Source organism: Aptenodytes patagonicus, chromosome 2, assembly GCF_965638725.1.
Source record: "Aptenodytes patagonicus chromosome 2, bAptPat1.pri.cur, whole genome shotgun sequence".
Lineage (NCBI taxonomy): Eukaryota > Metazoa > Chordata > Aves > Sphenisciformes > Spheniscidae > Aptenodytes > Aptenodytes patagonicus.
Window position 1 is genome coordinate 102,071,066 of NC_134950.1, and position 20,729 is coordinate 102,091,794.

Consider the following 20,729-nt stretch of genomic DNA (forward strand, 5'->3'; position numbering starts at 1 on the left):
CAGGGGTAGAATTTAGGACAAAAGGTTAAAAGCTTTGTTTTAATCTTAAATTTGAAAAGGCAGTGATACAAAATAAGAGTTTGAAGGGATAAGTGGATTTGAATCATTATGCACTTGTAAAAAAAAAAAGTGAAGAAATACTTGGCAACAATAAAGGAAATTATGGAATACTGTTCTCATTTGGCTTTCAGAAGGAGACTTCCTGATACTTATTTTTTTAACTCAAAGCTTCCTCCCCCCGCCCCCCACCTAAATGGTGTGAAGTTCCTGAAGTGCATAGAGGTCAGATTTTTCTCTAATCCTGAGACAGCAAAATCACTGCCTTGGTCTTACGGGTAGATGGATGCTTGTAATTATATAACAAGATATTAAGCTATTCTGTTAGAAAACCAAAACACTTTGGCGTGGATTAGAGTGAAACATTACCAGACTGGTTTGGAGTATTATACGCATGTGCTGCTCATGTAAAGATAATGCGTACTTGTGAAGAGAAGTAATAGCAAACAAGAAAAGGCACCGTTAAATCTTGGTGTCACAGCATCAAGACATGCAAGTGAAAAAATATCTTCAGATATTCTTATTTTTCCTCTTAATTCTAATCTGTAGCCAGAATTTTCATACTTTCTAATCTGCATATCTGTATGACGTTTGCTAAATCTTATGCCCTATTTTGAAAAATGGAGGGCAAATTGAGTGACAATTTTGAATGACAATTACTTTTTGCTAAATATTGCCCTTTATTACTCAAGCACATCAGTTGTGCCTAAGCATCATGGATGTCACCATACTTATTTCTGAGATGGTTTGGGTGAGTTTTCTGAACATAAAATGATACACTTAAGAAAACGAGGCTAGAATCCAGACATATGGAAATTAATCTTAATTTTCTCTTCATTACAGGCATCGCTTTCACAGATTTACCGGTAAGATAAGTGCATTTTCAAACAGCTTTCCTTTGTATTATAAACAGATGTTTCAGATGTAACTTGCATTTACCTTATGCTTCTTGGAAATATAATGATAATCTTCTTAACCAATTTAATATCAGGTATTTCTCCTCATCATTTCAGTGGTGATTTGTTAATTGAAGCAAAGCAAGTTTTTTGTTTTTACACTGATCCTCGCAGGGGTTTTCCTTTTCAGGTTTTTAACAGGCAGTTCTAATGGAAGTTTAGCAGAAAATAATACATACAAGTAGTTATTACATACTTTGTTTGACACATGCAGGCCTTACGTACAAAGTCAAAGCTATATTAAACACCAGCACAGTGCGTGTGTGTGTACAGCTGTGTATCATATGCAGAAAGGCTGGCTACTTAAGACATGGTCACTGTAACTCATGCTTGATGTCTAATTTTCAAAATCTTTCTCTATACTGTTCGCTCCATAAGATCAAACATATCAAAATGTTTTGTTTTGTTTTTTTAAAGAAAGCTCCAGATATCTGAAGTCTTCTAGCTTTTCAGTCAATTAAATTGTACTTTCCTTAAAATCATTACAAATGTGTTCCCTATGCTACTGGTACAGGCATGATACTGCACTTATTTTGGTTTTATTCTCATCCGCTTCATTTCTGATTGAATCTGGTCAGAGTGCAGTGTGTGATGCACTTCCATCTGGCCAGCTACTCCATTTGCTATGGCTTTAGGAGGCAAGGACAGATACTAAGGAAAATTTAAGTCAATAACCCAGGGCACCTCTCAGCCCTGCCACAGAGTTGGGCGCTTCGTGTAGGAAGCCACTGCCACTTTCCCGGATCTGTGGGATGCCAGCAGGGCTCCTTGCTAGCACATGGTACCAGCACAAGAAAACTGACACTGTAATCTGAAGTTTGAAGCTGGATCCCTCCTCATTAGAATCGATTGCTTTCATCTCATTAAAAGATTTGAGACTTGTGCTTTGTTGATTAGTCTAGACTAGGTAACACTATGAGCAAGATTTATTTAAAAAAAAAAAGGGGGGGGGGGGCGGGGGGGTGGAAATGGGGGGCAAGATCGGCTTGGGCATGGTTTTAACAACCAGAGTATTTTTCTTTAATTTCGCTGGGTTCACTGGGCTTCAGCGTCCCTACTGATCTGCATGTTGATAACTTCTTACTGATAGCTTTAATTTATTTAGCGTATAGTTCTGTAGATCAGCATACCATTATACCATACCACCATTGATTGCAGTGTAAATATGATGTAGGTATATTTATAAATAAAAAAAGAACCAGCAACAAAACCCCACCTACCCAAAACCCCAACTGATTGCATTGCCATTGCGAAGGTGCTAGTTGCATTTAAGTTACTTTAATCCCAACAGGCAGATTTTACTTTTCTCATATTTGGCATATTTCAAATTTGCATGGAGACCTAATCTCTAAGCAGAAAATAAAACTGAGACAACAATAAATGCTTTAAAGTCTTTTTCTAGATACAAGTCCAGGAATTCACGAGAACTTCAATGCACTGTTACAGTTCTTTTTAGGCGCTACACTTGGACTTTGAGGCTAATGAGTTCTCTATCCTGTCAGTTCTTACCACTAAAATTCAGCGATGTTTTAAGTATTTCACCCCAAAAGGAAAATGGCCCACTTTGTAAGTTTAATTTTTGTTCTCTTTTTAAAAGAAACTTTAATCCTGGTCTTTAAAAATCATTAAAAAATTGGTATTTAATAGTTTGTAAAATTGAAACCAAAAGTTGTAAACTTTAGCACAGTTTAAAAAGTGCATTTTCTGACTAGAAAGAGAATGATCAGTAAGGCTTTCTTATGTCAAAATAAAAAAATTATGACCACTGTGAATAAAATTAATCAGTCATTGTATTGCTGGATTGGTAGAAGTTGCTTTAACTGCTGGAAAGATGATGTAGAGGTATTTGCTTCTTCACACTACTAGTAGCAGTGGGGATATTATTACAGAGATGAAAAAAAAAAAGTGGGGAATTTAGTATAAGAGGAAAAAACTAATTAAAAAATTTCTTGCAGCCAAACTTGTACCCTACAGTAGGGCTTCAAACACCAGGAGAGGTTGTGGATGCTAATTTTGGACAACACCCATTTGTATTTGATATTGAAGACTATATGCGAGAATGGAGAACCAAAATTCAAGCACAGATTGACAGATTTCCGATAGGAGATCGGGAAGGAGAGTGGCAAACAATGATTCAGAAGTAAGACTTTGAATATTGTTCATTTAAAAAAAAAAAGTTAATAATTGCATTTCAGAGATCTTTAAAACATTGTATCTGTTGTCTTGTGCAAAAAATTACAGATAGTATTGAAACTAGTACAGATAGTTTTGTTAACAGGTTTGATAAACGTGTATAAAATTGAGCATGAATAGATGTTTGGGGAAGAGTTATCTACATCATTAATAATTAAGAGTTTATAATGACGAGTGTAAGCCTTTCATTCTGATTTGACCTATCTAATGTGAATTGGGGAGTTTAGAAAAATTGCCATGGTTGTAATGGGCAGTTTTAATACTTTGGGCTCTGGAAATTTCCTTTTGCCTTCTCAGCCTTCAGCATGCCAGGTTAAGTTGTGGCTCGTTAGTGTCTCACTTGGAAAAATGGTGGTTGTGGCTTTGCGTTTTTTATTTCTTCAGTGAAAACAAAAAACTAGTGCGCAGAAATTTCACTTCAGTGTATGTAATGAGCAAAAAAAAAAAATAATAGTGGGTAATACTTTAATTGAGCCTACCTTTGGGTGATGGTTCATTTTTATTAAAATTCACCATAATAAAATGATACATTGATTTTTTTTAAATTGTTTTTCTGTACAGTGTTTTGAAGAAGGTACTGGCTCTTAATTGAATTACTTCTGTCTGACTTGTACAGAAATTTCTGAATTTCAAGTAGAATTCTTTAATTCAGTCACTTTTTTTTCAGAAAAGGGTTTTTACATTCAAGAAGTTCTTGGTTTCTTACCTGTATTTAATGAGCGTTTCTGGGTTTTGTTTTTGTTTATTTTTAGAATGGTATCATCTTACTTAGTTCACCATGGATACTGTGCAACAGCAGAGGCATTCGCCAGATCCACAGACCAGACTGTGCTAGAAGAATTAGCTTCCATTAAAAATAGACAAAGTAAGGCTGGAAATCATGTTACATCCTTTTCCTTCTCCCTTAAACAAAGATTACATAAAACTTTCTCTTAAGCATCATTGTAGAATTTCCTTTCAGCACTACTCCATAGTACAGTTCTTTGCTGTCATGTAAAGTTACACACGTATGAACAGCTGGTTAAGATGAACTTCCGCACTAACACTTTGGAACTTATTTGATGTAGCGGAATGTGGTAAATTACCTGTTGTCTTTCTCTTGAATGGAAGATTGTGATCTGTCTTAAACAAATGTGTGTAGTGTCTCTAAACGAGTGTTTGTGAGAGCTAATGGTCAGTCACAAACAGGAATATGAAACTTAGTCTTGACGAACATTTAGACTTTTATCTTAACTGTGAAAAGGGGCAGAGTTTAGAGAATGCTTTATAAGTTAAATCAAATTTGAGTTTTCCTGCTTGCAGATGTGAGGGGGAAGAGGACAAGGAGAACTAACAGCAGTTCAGTTCTAACTTGCTGTGGCAGTGCTGTTTGGCAGCCTGATTAAACAGTGCCTTCCCCATTCATTTAAATCCCTGCTGTATGAACAGAAGCATTTGTGTGACTGCATGACATACCACGTAGGGAAACTGCTCTGTTTGAAAAATAACCCGTTCATTGGGCTGTTTTTCATTTGGATCAGTTTCTCTGTTGGTGGATAGAGTTGTGAGGCTGTTTGCGACTTGTGCCGGGTTACAGCACCAGAAACATCAGCTAAAGCAGGGACTGTTGTGGAAAGGTTTAGTCAACTGTAACCTGACTGGAAGTATGTGTTGTAGGTGAGAGACTGAATTTTGTTTTTCTTAGTCCAGATTAAACCTGTGGGAGTGGGATGCAATTTGGATGTTCTTGGGTGACGATAGTTTGGTATGTGCTTATTTTAAAGGCGTGAAAATGGGAAATAAATCGCAGAAGAGTGTCTGCAATCTTAATCTAGCTCTAAATGTGCAATCTGAGTACAAAGTAGTTGTATGCTGGCAATAAATAAAAATACTGAGTACTCATTTAGATATATGTAGGTGGAGTGCAGTTCTTAAATTTTCCTATTGAACATTTTAAGGAAGCATGATCTTTCTTTACACTATTTTTTTCGAAGAGGAAAAAACCTTGTTGATTGATGGTTGCAGTGTCTTTTAATCGTTAATTTACATGTATTAATCCGTAAGCTGTCCATTTAACTGATGTTGATTTTGGTGAACAGAAATTCAGAAACTGGTTTTGGCAGGATGAATGGAGAACCCATTGAAACAACATAACAGCTGTATCCAAGTTTACTAGAAAAAAATCCTAATCTCTTATTTGTTTTTTGGTGAACAGGAATTCAGAAATTGGTTTTAGCAGGAAGAATGGGAGAAGCCATTGAAACAACACAACAGTTGTATCCAAGTTTACTAGAAAGAAATCCTAATCTCTTATTTGCATTAAAGTGAGTCTTCAAATTATACAGATGTGTGTTTATAGATGGCACAGTACCTTCTGAGACAAGACAGTTACTCATTTAAAGCTTTCACAGAAATTTAAACAAAGTTAAGCAGCGTTTTTTAGAAAATGTGTATAGTTCACTTTTTTCATGCTATATTATTTGCTACATGTTTAACTAGGTTTTGTCATCAAGGTCCTGTTTTGCAGCATAATTCACATCTCACTGTAGATTTGTTCTCTAGAACTGATTTTTGTAATTTTTTAAATCAATCTTAATCAGTTTGGGTGTCAAGTAAAACTTAAAATGTAAACTGATACAGTGTCATATTCAAGAAGGTTGAGTCCTGTTGGCATAAGTTGGTCTGTTCCTCCAAATGGGTGACTGACTTTAAAGACCAGTTTAAATAAGCTGTTTCACTCCATGTCACTTTACTAGAAACCTCTGGCTAATACTGTGGGAATTCCGTAATCCCAAAGAGTTCTCTCGGCTTCCCAGGCACACAATAGTCACCTTCATTCTGGCATTTTTACTTGCCAGCTGCGCTGATCCTCCAGAATTTTGTATCACGTTGTAGTGTTTGAATGTGGAAAAAATCTGTTATCTCCTATAAGAACAAAGCACTTTAATTTTTATGTTCAGTTAAGTAACTCGGAATGTGTTTGAAGTCTGTCACGTTCAAGTGCTGAACAGAGTTCACGTGATAGTGCTGCAGACTTATCACAGAATTCACAAAATGCGAACATTTTGATGAAAGACTTCACTCGATAACGTCAACTGTATGTTATCTTTTTCTCAATCTGTCTTTCTAAAATTTGCCTGTTCTGTTGAGGCTATCCAAGGCTAAAACATAAAGCAGTAGTTCTGAGCTTCCTTAAAAGTCCCTAGTAAAACCTCCTTATCTAAAATAAAATTGAGAAAGAGCAACAGCCTCTAAAGGGAAGGTTTGTATATGAGCTTGCTTTTCAAACTGTTCTCTAGTGCAAATGTTTAATGTTAAGAGTTACTGTTTAATGCTTACTGTTCCAGACAGTCAAACTATGTTCTCATTTACTTTGAGAGAAATGACAGACATGACAACGTAACGACATATCCTTCTCAAGAAATAACCTTGCCCCTGCCAATAAAACAAAACAGTTAAAACAAGAAAATATAGTTTAGTTCTCTAAACTTTGAGGACTTACTGACAAAGTCTGTCCTCAAAGGATAATATTCCTGTTCTCCTCCCTCACAAATTTTGTAATTGTGTATTTTGGGCTGAATACTCCAAAGCTTATTGATGATTGGGTTACTGACATCCAGCATTTTGTTGAGTCAGACTTTTTGTATATTTAACACTAAAATTAAATCATTGCTATCGTTGGTATATTGAAATGTGTAAATTGTTTTATTAGCTTAACTTTTTTGCCTTTTGTTTAGGGTGCGCCAGTTTATAGAGATGGTGAACGGTACAGACAGTGAAGTGCGGTGTTTGGGAGGCCACAGTCCAAAATCTCAAGATAGTTACCCTGTTAGCCCGCGATCATTCAGTAGTCCTAGCATGAGTCCCAGCCATGGAATGAATATTCACAATTTGGCAACAGGCAAAGGGACCAGCACACACTTTTCTGGTAAGTTGATGTGGAAGATATACCACAGAGATTTGGATATACCACACCATGAAGATTTTTTGTTTGTTTGTTTCCAATTAAGTATTGGGAAAAGTTACAAATACTTGCAGACTGACAATTTGTTTTACTTAAGAGTTGATACTGAATGCTTTATATAAAGGTATACTTTTAATGATTAAAATACGTGATTCTCAGCCACTGGGGAAATGGAAAGTATATAAATAGAATCAAATCTTTTTTGCATGTGCTCTTGGTTTTACTAAGGGTTTGCAAAGTAGGTTGCCACTGATTTCTAAGAAATGCTTGCTTCCGGGAGATAGAAGGTTCTGACACAAATTTCTGTGGTCCTCTCGATGATAATTTATGGCTTGAGCAAGGTGGTTTCAATCCAGTAGGTGGTGTATATGATCCATTTCCTATGGTGTTTATGGAGTAGTAGGAACAAGCTGCTCTTGCGTAGGAAATACCAGAAGCTAGGTGGTGGAGTTAGGTAAAAGACTTTCTGCTGGCAGCCAAATTTCAGTCTGCGCAGTTGAAACAGTTCTGAGAGCATCTAGGTTGGTGGTAAAGCTTCAGTGGGAAGCCGTGAATGTTCAGAGCTGCCCCATGCCGATGAGGAGATCCCCGTGCCTTCCAGAGCACCCCTGCAGAGAAGAAGTGGGGCATGTTAAAATGGTCTGTGTGTCATCTTTGGTATGTGTCATCTTTGAACCCCAGACTCTTAAGGTAGCAGAGGCCATCAACTTTCACTTCTGTTGCATTCTTAAATCGAAACTGGAGCTGATTGGGGTTGGTTTTAGGTTTTTTTTTCCTCTCGGTGGGATTGAGTAGGAAGCCAGTGTAGCCTGGCTACCAGAATACCTGCTGCCCTTGGAAAGGCAGCAGCTTCGCTTTTCTTCCCTCTGTGTCAAGACTGTTGCTATCACGTGTGTGAGTGGAGGTCCACTCAGATTTTCTGTTTGTTCTTCAGGTGGTTATTGGGATGTATCGTAGAAAGTACCTCTAACTTTCTGATTTTGTAAATAGAGGCACCACTTAATAAGCAAGTTGATGAATGTAGTATTAGAATTGAGGTTTGGGATTTCTGGAATGGCAGCAACTGTTTTGTTTATAATAAGCCTTTCCTGTGACCTGTTTCTATATTAGAAGATGCTAGGGAGCTCCTGCTTTTGGGCTTGATAGAACTGGCAGTTACATGTTTGCTTCAAATAGTAGTTTCTTGATTATATTTTAGAAGGGTCGGAAGAGATTTTAGCCAGACATCATAATTGCACAGCATGGTGTAATTTTATTTAGCAAAGCACAATATTAACAATTAAAATAATTATATGGGGAAGAAGGGAGGTTGTATTTAAGTGTAGCAACATGTAAAGTATTTTCAGCACTGAATTTTACTGCACGTTTATCAAGAGAATTATGTGATTAGGAATTAGTAAGATGAATGTCCGCTTCCATTCATAATGATTACAGTGGCCTAGAAAATATTTTCAGATCTTTCAGAAACAATGTATCGGTTCTAAAAAATGATTCTACGTTGATGCATTTTTCTGTTTTACTGGTGTATAAGTACAACTGAAAAACCTTCTCATGTATGTGTTAGTACTTGTTAAATAATGCTTAACTTCTGCACTGTAGACGCCTTAAAGGTTCAAATACCTGAAACACGGAGGCTAAGTATTTGAGTTTGTTGGTTTGGCAAATCTAGTGTTCACTGACCAGGAACAATTAAGCTATACTTATTTTGCTTCTATAAATCAGTACTTACAAATAAGTTTGTAGATGATTACAATTATTAAAACTTTCTTTCAGGGTTTGAAAGTAGCTGCAGTAATGGAGTAATATCAAATAAAGCGCATCAATCTTACTGTCACAGTAAACACGCGACCACCAGCTTGAATGTACCAGAGCTCAACAACATAAATGTATCAAGATCACAGCAGGTTAACAGCTATTCCAGGTGAATAAACTTCAGATGCTTCTAACTTATATCAAGGCTTGTGTTGTCCATGTGCTTGTATTGCAGAGAAGAGTTTTCAGTGGGATTTGATGTGATTTTTTTTCAAGGACAGTTAAAACATTTAGCGTAAGGGGCCAACAGCTTGTGATCACTGTAGTGTGCTTTGGTTTTGTTTTAACTTCTCAAGCTCAATAGACTGTTTTCTCCTGTTTGGTTAAAGAAATGCAATGGACAAAAATAAATTACCTTGCTTAATAAGCTAGTTATCGTCAGTTTTGAAGTTGTATAGTGAAGATCAACTAGCTCTCTGGCACTTGGGATTTTAATTTAAGCCCCTGACACTGATTTAAGCACGTTGCATGTAGGTAATGAAAAGTTTTCCAGATACTCTCCATTTGTGGCAGTATCTGCAAAGTGAACACAATTGAAATGCATATGAAATGTGCATCATCCCTTCCATTGCATACACAAGAATTGTTTGCCTGCTCCAGTCACTGCCACTTGTGCAAACACATTCAATTCAGAGAATGAAAATAGATGTACTAACCAGGGTTAATATGGTTGTTCATAACCAGTAAATATTAAGCTCTGGGTCGCACAGATGCAGCAGAACCTAATTTGATGTGAAATAAAACGGTACTTGGCTGCGTTGCCCAGGATGGATTCCCAAAACTAACAATTACGATGTGATGATGTGGTGGTGATAACAAAAAGTATTTCAGTTGGATAGTGATGATTGGAGGAAAAAAGTAAGAGCAGCAATTTACTTTTTAACTTCATGATTTGTATTTGTGTCAGCAATTGTCTCTGCCAAAAAGCGTGGCAGTGTCCAGGCAACTTTGAGATTTTTCACAGGAGGATGATAATTCCTTGGCTGCGGTGTTGCCCAGTCAGAGAAGCCTTTTGGTTTCCTTTCTCAATGGAAGCTGGGTATTTTTGGTTGCTTAGAAACAAGATATTAAACTTTTACATTGCATCTTTTTGGTCTTGAGAGAGGTTTTATGTTGTCATTCTCCATGACAAAATAGAACAGGCTGGGATGTAACTGTCAGCAAAGCTCAGTCCCCAAAGCCATGCTGGCATTTTCTAGAAGTGCTTCTGTGACCTGCTGCGAGCAAAGTGTGGTGAGGAGTTGTATGCTCTGAATTTGCCTCTGAGTATCTCTTCAGTGTCTTGGTTTACTCAGTATTTGCTTTGGGTTTTTCTTCTTTTTCCCTGTCATTCCACTGTGAGTAAATGAGAGATCAAGGCTTTTTTGAAAGAATTCTTTACCTAAATTTGATACTCTCAAAGTAGGCTGTGTATTAACTGTGTTTTTGAGAAGGGGAAAAAAAAAAGTGGGAATGGTGTATTTTCTCAGTGCATTTTCTCCAGCTCTGTTGTATGTACAGATATATAAACAAGGTAAGAAGTTTTTGGTGGGTATTTAGAAAGTGTTATACTACTTACTCCTGAATAATGGTAGACATGTTTAATTTTTCAGCATCTGAAAATGTTATGTAACTGAATGCTAATGTCAGTTGAGAAAGCCTTAAGATTTCCCTTAAAAATTCCCTTAAAATTCCCTTAAAATTATCACCAGTTGCTATGGAAAGAACTGTGGTCTAACTTGGTAATATTTAAAAGCAGCTTTTCAGTAGCCAGGGTGAGGAAGTACTGTGCTGAAGTTGTGAAGAAGATAACCCTAAGTACTTACAAATGAGTAAAACTTTTATTTATTACTCTCTTTTCAGCAATGATGTAGACATGGAAACAGATCACTACTCCAATGGGGTTGCTGAGACTTCATCCAATGGCTTCCTAAATGGTAGTTCTAAACATGATCACGAAATGGAAGAATGTGACACAGAAATGGGTCTGCAGTGATATTTCTTACATTTTTATTAAGTGATGGCAACAAGGTTATGTTTTTACTTGCAATGCTTCCCAACTTGAACATTAGGGATATTAGCTCAAATTTAGGTTTTGTTTGTTTTGCTCTTATTAGATGTAAGTCTTATAACCACTGATTTAGGTGGTCCAATGTCATTGTGAGAACAGGGGAAATTGGTAACTCATGGATATTGAAACTAACATCAATTTCTGAGAAACTACCTTTGAGAAGAAACATCCTGTTGTGTAGCCTGGGTCAGGGTTGGCAGATTGCTTCTCCCTATTCCCCTAGTCCTCTTACCATCCATGGTTCTCATGGCATCTTTGCACTCGACAGTAAGAGCAGAAATTCCAGATCGCTTATGTTGAAGAATGCAAAGTGCTAATATTAAATGCTCAAGAAAAGAGCTATATTTGGGAACTGAGATGGGGGGGGGCGGGGGGAGTTTTCCACCAAAAAAAAATTCCTGTTTTACATAGTTGTGGTCTAAAAAATACCTTTTTTTTTTCTTAACCTACTTTGTACTCAGTCATACCTGTTGACGTTAGTGACAAATGAGTATTTAAATACCCCGTGATTACCAGCACGCCATAAAAAGTTAGCTCTGTCACTTACGGCGCTAACTGTCCCTGCCCAGTAAAGGCAGTCAGATCACTTAAGTGCATGCAGGCTGGAGCTTAGACAATGGTTGTTACTGCTGGCTGTGTCTGAAGAAGTGGAGGAATCCAGCCCAGCCACTTCTGCAGTTGCAGAACTATCTTCTCAAACCATTGATTTAACCATAGATTAATAGATTAACTACCATTTAATAGGTAGTTAAATGAAACGTGAAACTCGGGACATCGCTGGTAAACCTCCAGAATGCAGCAGTACTTAACAGGTGTCTATGAATGCTTCACAGTTCTGAGGGTGTGTGCTGCTGCTGATCATGCAGCTTTGCTGGTAAATACTAGGTAACTGTTGAGAAGCAAACTGTAATTCTGTTTACAGCCCTGAAGGGGGGAGATTCAAATTTCCGGGTGGCTTCCCTGCATTACACTCTGAAACTGGATAATAACAAGGCGTCACTTCTGTGACAGAAAAAACAAAACACTTCTTTACTCTCTTGCAGCCTTTCCCACAGAGGCTTGCTGTGACAGACATGAAGCAGCTGCACAGGGCGCAGAGTTGGGTTTTTTTAATGTAGTTGTTTTCTGCCTTTGGAAAGTGATGTCCTAGATTGGGCTGCAGCTAGCAACAAACACCACTGCTTGAAGACTTGTGGGTGCTTCACCTTTGTAAAAAAGAATTGTGGCTCCTCAACCTACATTGTTTACTCCCCACAGTTTGAGTTTGGTGGCTTTTTGCTTTTTGAAGTATTTATATATTCTCCTTAGTGCTGTGTATGTCATGTTAAGTAGGCAGATTTTTTCCAGCGGTGATATGCTCACATCTAAGGGAAAAAAAAAAAGTAAAGTGGCCACTTAGAAATCTTGTTTGAAATAGTGGTCAAAATACATCACTAGATAGCAATGTTAAAATCAGAAAGAAGAACGGTTTTGTAATTAAAGTGTACGTCAAAATTCCAATTCAAAACTTGATGCCAATGATGAAAAAAGGCAGGGAATGGATAAATGTGTTTTTTGGTTGGTGGGGTTTTTTTTTACTGATTGCTTTAGTTGTAAATTTAAAAAAGGCAGAACTTTCAGAAAAGCCAAGGGTTGATTTACTATTCATAAACTGCATTAATAGCTTTTAAAATCACTAGTATTGGTGAATATTGTAGCAAACAGTAAAGAAATCGGTGGTAGTGTTCTGCTTGATTACAAAAGAAGCCTGAAATGTCCAAATTAATAAGCTAATGTATTCTACAAGGAGTATGAACAGTCTAAATGATCATCTTGTAGCAACGTCCATCGTGGCTGTTCAGGAAGTTCAGGGTGTTTTTACCCTCTATTAGCAGTTCCGGATTGGGCCTATCTTTAGAAGTGCAATGCCAAAGAATTAAAAAGGTAGAACTGTGTGGACTTTCATTGTTGTCGTTATTAATTTTAAACTCCCATAAAATTTTAGGGTAAAATTTGGTTTAGAACCTAGTTAGTTTAAAATTAACCATTGCAAAATAAACAGCACGTGTAGACAGCCTTTGCCGTTAGGGAAGGAAGTCTCTTAATGTTTATGAAGGAGCAATTCAACAGTGCTCGGTATAGGAGCACATTATGCCAAGGTCTCTGGCCCGACGTGCTTTCTGTCTGAGAAGGCAGATGTCTTTTGAGTGAAATCAGTGCAGGTTCTCTAGACCCATAGATTGTTATTGTCAGCTCTATTAGCGGTGATGATGATGGTATCATTTTTGCAGAAGTAGATTCAAGTCAGTTAAGACGTCAGCTATGTGGTGGCAGCCAAGCGGCTATTGAAAGAATGATCCATTTTGGAAGAGAATTGCAAGCGATGAGTGAGCAGCTAAGAAGAGAATGTGGCAAAAACACAGCGAATAAGAAAATGCTCAAGGTATGTTTCATCTTGAAACTGTGGTGTTAAGGTGAATAACTGTGCTGCCCAGCAGAAGCTTTCCACAGCACTTGGTGTTGCAATACTGTTCTGCTTTAACTTCTGCGATTTTTTTTTTTTGGGGGGGGGGAGAGCAGTATTCTAGTCAGCTGTGGTGTAGCACTGTCTCCTGTCTTGTCTGTGTAGCACATTCACAGGGAAGATAATTTCATACTGTAATGCAAGTAAAACCAGAGATGAATTTAGCACTTCCCTCCATCTCATTTCTGACCACATAGCTTGGCCTCTTGAATCCAAGTGCTGCGTTCAGCTCTAATGATAAATGAACTGCAAGAAAGAGGACTGATACAGACATCTAACGTGCTCTCTTTAGTACTCTGTGTGTTAATTGGTTTACCTTGATTTGAGACTGCTCTGGAAAAGAATTCCCCTGCCAAAGACCGACTGCATGCAATTTTCAATCTGTTTTCTCTTTCCCCATCACTTACTAAAATACTGCTAACGAACGTTTGTCTTTCTGTTGGGAAAAACACTGCTTGCTCAAAATGGAACAAGTCCTGCTACGCTTACTTTTTATCCTTTCGTATTGATGACGGACACTGACAATCACCTTTGCGATTCTGAATCAAAATGGGTGAAGAAAATAGTCCTTGTTTTCACTAGTAGAATATTACTGCGAGAAGTTAATGAAAATCATCTTTCCACAGGATGCATTCAGTTTACTTGCATATTCAGATCCCTGGAGCAGCCCTGTTGGAAATCAGCTTGACCCGATACAAAGAGAACCTGTGTGCTCTGTACTCAATAGTGCAATACTAGGTATGTGAGGGCTGGTGGCTTTCACACGTGGTACGGGGTGCCTTTTGTTCCTGACAGGTAGCACTGCTGCTCACCACGCATCATTTGCTGGGCTTAGCACTGGGCTGGCTGAGTGATGAGCACAGTATAGCAATGTTACGGTACGCTCTTTCAGTAAAAGGGAGGGGTCATTTGCGGGGCATGTTAATGTAACATGTAATTGTTGTCATCATTGTTGTTCAAAGCAAAAATGGACCTGTTCAATAATGGTGCTATGCAGGGAATTTGAAAATGTGGCTTTGTTGCTCCTGCTGTCTTGCTGTAAGAGCAAACTTCGCAAGTGAGCACATGAATTTTGAATGATTTAAGCAAGCTTAAAATTTGTTTTCAGTGCATTACTATAAAATTAATCAGTATTTTAACAGCCGTGATTCTTTTTCAGAGACTCACAATCTGCCAAAGCAACCACCGCTTGCCCTAGCAATGGGACAAGCGTCTCAGTGTCTAGGATTGATGGCTCGATCGGGAATTGGATCCTGCGCGTTCGCCACGGTGGAAGACTACCTACACTAGCTATGCATTTGAAGAGCTGAAAGGTGGTGTGGCATATTCAACATGGAAGGTAGACCAGCTCTGCTGACTGGAATTTGGAATTTTAATTATGTACTAAGGACAAGTCTGTCGCTTTATGTTGCTTCCTAGTTTACAGCATGATGCAAATGATTTCTAACTTAGCGTTAGGAGAAAATGTCCATCTTTAAACCTCTTAGACAACTAAGAGTTGACAACATCACTGATAATGTCAGACATCCAAATTGACACGTACAGATCCTTTAAACGATTGTCCAAAACAAACCAAAAATCCTGCTACCTTGTGGTGGGACGGAAGAATGGAAAACGTGGATGTATTAGCATGTGGGTGACGTAAACGTCAAGCAGGATGACTTGCCAACCTCCACCCCCATTGTTACATAGTTCAATCAGTGTAATTTACAAAATGCATAAAACACCTGATGGTTTGGATATATAGTGTTGATGGGAAGAAATGATATTTTTTAATGTGTACTGTAAAACTTGAATTACTCAGGAGCTGAGTGAATATGTTTGTTGCTACTTACAATCCCAACCTGTTGATCTTAGTAGTTTTTTGTTTTAACACGGTCTTCAACTTTGTTTCCTTGTTTAACTACAGACAGCTTCTGTTGTGTAGACTCACCAGTTTAACTGTTGTATTATAACAGTATTACATGTCAACACAGTGTGGTTATGACCTATTTATATAAAAACCAAATATTTAGTCAATTTACAGTCTTAATTTAATCTTTGTACACCTTGCATTTTTAAAAGTGCTTAAATAGTACTATATTGCAATAAAATGTAGTGATACCATAATTAACCAGCCATTAAAAACTTACTTCTACATACATGGTAGCATGGACTTGTATGCTACATTTTCCTGGTTCTAGAGTTCTATCCTAGAACAGCTGTTCTCACGTAGACCCACGCATTCAGCATGATGGCTCACTGGTCGAACCGGGGATGCCACTTCCCTGTGCCAGAGCACTGCGCCAGGCTGTCAGAAGTTAAAGGTTTACTGTGTTCTTGCCATGAAGCAAGTCTAGCTAGCAGGGCAAAGTCAAGGCGCTGCTGGAAGCTCATTCACTCCTCCCTGAAGATGGGGGGAAAAAAACCTTATTCTGTGAAAGTAAAGTACTCATCAGTCTGGACAGTAGTGTCCCCGCTCCACAAACCAACTTAATGATTCTGGTCTTAGGATACAGCCTTTCTTTAGAGATGCAAATCACTGAAAAAGCAGGAATAACGGATTGTTGTAAGAAATGCAGCATCCAGACCAGTAAGTACCACATCGCTCATCTTTATTCTCTGCAAAGGAGCTGCCTCACAGAGCAGCACCCAGCTCTAGAAGGCTGGTTGTAACAACCAGCTGTTCTAAGTCAGTGTTAAGGATACACAGCTGTTTCTTAGCTTCCCTGACTCCTTCTGAAAGGGGAGGGAAGAGAACAGGGAGGTCAGTTCAGGCACAGCTTTGTGAAGATCAGTGCCAGCTGGTGGCTGGAGCTGAAAGCAGAGTGATGATGGAGAAGTGGGGAGAAAACACCTTTGTTGTGTTGAGAGACTAACTTTCAGCAGAAGTCCTTAATAGCATCTTCTGAAAAAAGCTGTCTTCATACTCAATTTTTAATCTGTGTTGAGAGCCAACGTTTTTTAAACCTTGCTGCTCTTTGCTTTTTTTCTTGCCCTTAAAAAAAAAAAAAAAAGGCTGTTAGTTACCATTGTCTTAGCCCATCTACTGCAGCATTTCAGAACAGAAGAACCAGTTGGAAAGCTGATAAACTTCCTATCATAGTTGACATACAACAGCTGGCTTCCGCTGGCTTCCACTGGCCAGGGCACCAACTTGTGCCCATCATCTCCTTCAGAAGGAGGGCAGGGGGTACAGCAGTGTGGCTGTAACTGAGGCCTGTAGGAGTCTGTCCCCATTCATTTCTGTAACGTCACTTTTTACGAGGAGAAAGAGGCACTATTTCCCTGTGCTCACACAGAAGTTCGGGATTTGACATCCCTGGTTTAAGTTTTACACGTCTGAAATGACTTCCAACAACAGCTCAGGGATTGTAGGCTGAAACAACAATTAGAGTATTTATTTCAACAAGCAAACATGGTTCTAGGCCCAGATGCTCACCAAAAATGAGGTAATTTTTTCAAATTCTGTCTTGCACACCCTTCCCAGCAGAGCGCTTGCTACACCCACTCAGGCTGCAGTGCCCTGCTGCCCTTCTCTTACTGTGAGGTTCTTTGAGATACGAGGTAGCAAGATGCAGCCCTCTAACAGGAGAAAGCTTTTTTTTTTTACAGTGTACTTTAAACCACATACACATACAGTAGCACCTGCTTTGACTTTCTATACTCACCCCAAGACTTGTCCACAAACTGAACTGCAGCTTTTTTAACTGGGTTTTTCTTATTTTCAAGGGAAAAAAATTCATTTGCTGAAATGGAGATGAGCATTAATTAATTACCAAGTGTGACACCGACAAATCTAGATGCAGACCCACCTAAGAAGGAAAACTGCTTACCCTGTGCCCGGTTGGTGTCTGGTCCGTAGAGATGAGTGTTTAAGAAGTCTTTGGCGAGCTGTTGGTGGAGGCCTGTTAAACTCTGATCTTTTAAGCACACAGCCGTATAGTTTCCTTTTGACCTAGTTAAATAAAGAGATTAAAATCCCTGTAGCGTAGTTACAGAACAATAGACACACTAGTTTAGTTTAGTTAATGCTTTGCTGCTTGAGCACAACAGTCACCGGTGCTGGTTTCTGATGCTCAGCCAAGCTTTGCAGTGGTACTAAAAAAACCCAACAATTGGACCAAGACTCTCAACCCATCATCATATATGCCTTTATGTGCCCCAAGTAGTTCCGTGGGAGTCTTGAACTAGTCCTACCAGAAGCTAGCGCAATTCCTCTACAGGGACATCGGTGACAAAGAAACAAAGGGGAAAAAAAAAGAAAAAAAGGCTGAAACGCAAGAATTCAGTGCTCAGAACCAGACCTGCAGCAGCACATAACAGAATGCCTACTGATGTGCTTATGACTGCCCAGTTATCTCATAGCAGTTGTACATACACAATTGTGGTTTAACCCAGCAGGCAGCTAACCACCACACAGCCGCTGGCTCACTCCTCCCCACCCCACTGCGATGGGGGAGAGAATCGGGGGGGGGGGGAAAGTAAAATTCGTGGGTTGAGATACAGTTTAATAGGACAGAAAAGGAAGGGAAAATAATAATAATAGAATACACAAAGCAAGTGATGCAGAGTGCAGTTGCTCACCACCCGCCGACTGATGCCCAGCCAGTCCCCGAGCAGCGGCCCCCCGGCCAGCTTTCCCCAGTTATGTACTGAGCATGACGTCACATGGTGTGGAATGTCCCTTTGGCCAGTTTGGGTCAGCTGTCCTGGCTGTGCCCCCTCCCAGCTTCTTGTGCACCTCCAGCCTTCTCATTCAGTAGAGCATGGGAAACTAAAGAGTCCTTGACTAGTGTAAGCATTACCTAGCAACAACTAAAACATCGGTGTGTTATCAACTTTGTTCTCATCCTAAATCCAAAACACAGCACTGTACCAGCTACTAGGAAGAAAATTAACTCTATCCCAGCCGAAACCAGGATAATAATATATAAGAATTATTTATATTGTAGATTTTTTATATATATGTGTATATATGTATTTTACAAGTATGCTGTATCAGAAGCATAATTAAAGGCGCTTTTAGCACATAAATGTGCTTTCAATCAGAGGAAGAGGAGGGGGAACACCAAGTGAAGAAGATAATACAGCCATGCAGTGACAGAACAGCTGCTGTGATGCCCCCTCCCCAAGCAGGCAGAAGCAGCACTGCCACACGGGGACAGACACCCCACATCTTCTCCCAGCATACCTGGCACCCTTTCTTTGCTCGTCTTTCTTCAGCCGCCTTTGGACTTGGCCTTGTCTCTGCTTCGGAGCCTCCCCTCCACGGCGTTTACCTAGAGTAAATTTAACAGAAAACAGAAAAAAATTCCCAAGTGTTATAAATCAAGAGCTGTAAGTGAGAGAGGAACAGAAATGAAACAACAGCTCGACTGTGAAAAATAAGATGTCTTCAGTTTACTCCAGCAGGCATTTTTCAGAAGCTCTGACCAGTAAGAGCCAGAAAGCGTTGCCCTCACAGAAGGGCTGTGAGAGGGAGGGGAAGAAGCACGCCTCAGGGGAGCCACCCGAAGCACCGCTAGCCAGCTCTCCCCTCCCTTGGCATCGACACCACAAAACGGGATCCATCATAGGACAGAAATTCAATGCAACACAACAGCTACGAGGAACACGCAAAGGGGAGTCCAGCCTGGGCTTCCTCCTCGACATTAAATAAGTACAATGGAGACAGAGTTTTCAAAGCACCATCCTGAGCTCATCTCTTGTTTATGCCAACAGGGTTTTTTTTAAAAAATAATAAAAGGAAGAAAAAGCAGCAATCACACCATCCAGCTATATAATTACGTGAGGTATGGATGAGAGAATTGTTTAAAAAAAAAAAACCAAAAATAAACATTTTTTTGTTTTGTAAATTACTTTGAAGTACAGATGAAGAGGGCTAGAAAACAGCAGCCATGAATACTCTAGACTCCTGATTTTCTAGTTCAGAATTTGGAAAAAAGTTACCTAATTTTTTACAGATGCTATTAAACCATGGTACGATATGTAAAGTATCAAGGCAATTAACAACTCTATCCAGGAACAGCCTTTATAACTTAAACAAATGCTAACCATTAATCTCCCTCTGATAATCCTTGTTTTTTCTATTGTAACACCTGCCCATTACTTCCTGAAACACCTTGGGCTAGTTTAACTGAAATCCTTGTACAGCAAACAACTTTTGTAAAAGGCGCAGGAATCAGACTAGATGCGACTTTAGGTTTTTGCTCAGATAGCCTTCCTCGGCAACAGGCAATCTGCCCAGTCCGTTCACGTTTCAGGCTTTCAGAAGGTCTCCGTACCAGAGCACTACCCCGTTGCAGCGCTAGCACAGAAATGAAGTCCTGAGGTACCAGGACGAGCACCGCGCTAGCAAAACGAGCTGGGGCATACCTCGGTTAGCTGCCGCAGCCTGCCCATCGGGTCTGTGGAGTAAGGAGAAGGCAACACGTTACTCTTCCGAGTCGCGCTCCCTTCGTTCACCCAAAGCCGCTGGAGCTCCCCTTCCCAGCCCGTCCTCCCAACGCCAGCACCCGAAGGGGCCGTACCACGGCCGGGACGGGTTTCTCGCCGAGACTCCCCAGCGCCCGCCCGCCTCGCATCGCCCCCTCACCGTGCGGGCGGCGCGGCGGCCAGCTCCTGCAGCACGGCCTCGGGGAGCAGCTTTCGTTTCTGCGGGGGAGAGGGCAGTTAGCGGGGAGAGGGCAGTTAGCGGGGCGGGGGCGCTGCCCGCCCGGCGGGGGGGTGCGGGCGGGGGCCGTCGTACCTTCTGCTCCGTGAACAGCTCCTGGCGCCGCCGCCGCTTCTCCTTCAGCAGCTCCCGGTGCCTGCGGGGAGGCGGGAGGCGCCGTCAGCGCGGCCTCGGGGCGGGGGGAGGGGAGAGAGGGCTCGCGCGCGGGCGGCCGTTGCGGGGGGGGGGGTAAGGGTAGGGTGTCGGTACCTCCGAGCCGCCTCTCCCACCAGCTTCCGTTCGGTCTCGGCCGCCTCCCTCGCCACGCCGAAGGACACCTCCTCCGGGGCCTCGTCCTCCGAGGAGGGAGGGCTGAGGAGCGCGGCGGCCACCGCCGCCTGCCGCCGCCCCATCGCCCCCCACGCCACCCGCCTGACCCCCGCCCCGGAAGCGCTCCCCGCCTTCCGCGGCGAGCCGCATGCGCGCCCCGTCCCCGGCACGGCCACACGCCCCCGTGAGGACGCCCCGCCCCGGGGCGCGAGCACGGCCGCGAGCCACGCCCTCCCCAACGGTTAGTAACC

The 20,729-nt window shown here is 40.6% G+C and overlaps 2 protein-coding genes across 2 annotated transcripts in view; one reads left to right on the forward strand and one right to left on the reverse strand.

Moving 5' to 3' along the window:
* The window catches only part of RANBP9 (RAN binding protein 9), a 41,347-nt gene extending 25,692 nt beyond the window's left edge, over positions 1 to 15,655 (forward strand). The window contains exons 5-14 of the mRNA XM_076330602.1: positions 901 to 923; positions 2,969 to 3,153; positions 3,959 to 4,071; positions 5,401 to 5,509; positions 6,923 to 7,113; positions 8,923 to 9,070; positions 10,804 to 10,925; positions 13,282 to 13,433; positions 14,141 to 14,252; positions 14,674 to 15,655. Coding sequence (XP_076186717.1) covers positions 901 to 923; positions 2,969 to 3,153; positions 3,959 to 4,071; positions 5,401 to 5,509; positions 6,923 to 7,113; positions 8,923 to 9,070; positions 10,804 to 10,925; positions 13,282 to 13,433; positions 14,141 to 14,252; positions 14,674 to 14,804 — 1,286 coding nt within the window. The 3' untranslated portion in view covers positions 14,805 to 15,655. The remainder of the gene's footprint in view (positions 1 to 900; positions 924 to 2,968; positions 3,154 to 3,958; positions 4,072 to 5,400; positions 5,510 to 6,922; positions 7,114 to 8,922; positions 9,071 to 10,803; positions 10,926 to 13,281; positions 13,434 to 14,140; positions 14,253 to 14,673) is intronic.
* Positions 15,656 to 16,091: 436 nt separating this feature from the next.
* NOL7 (nucleolar protein 7) lies at positions 16,092 to 20,569 on the reverse strand. The gene is made up of 8 exons (XM_076330604.1): positions 20,419 to 20,569; positions 20,245 to 20,305; positions 20,092 to 20,150; positions 19,872 to 19,903; positions 18,688 to 18,775; positions 17,330 to 17,451; positions 17,165 to 17,242; positions 16,092 to 16,491 (listed from the first exon to the last, which is right to left on the reverse strand). The coding sequence occupies exons 1-8, from the start codon at positions 20,559 to 20,561 to the stop codon at positions 16,424 to 16,426; spliced, it is 651 nt and encodes a 216-aa protein (XP_076186719.1). The 5' UTR covers positions 20,562 to 20,569; the 3' UTR covers positions 16,092 to 16,423.
* Positions 20,570 to 20,729: the final 160 nt, after the last annotated feature.

Excerpts from the sequence above, each read along its gene's own strand:
- NOL7 (XM_076330604.1), bottom strand. The coding sequence starts at position 20,561 with ATGGGGCGGCGGCAGGCGGCGGTGGCCGCCGCGCTCCTCAGCCCTCCC. Across the intron at positions 20,306-20,418 it reads GTGGGAGAGGCGGCTCGGAG|GCACCGGGAGCTGCTGAAGG; the intron begins GTACCGACACCC and ends GCCTCCCCGCAG. Across the intron at positions 16,492-17,164 it reads GTTTGTGGACAAGTCTTGGG|GGCAAGAAAAAAAGCAAAGA; the intron begins GTGAGTATAGAA and ends TTTTTTTTTAAG.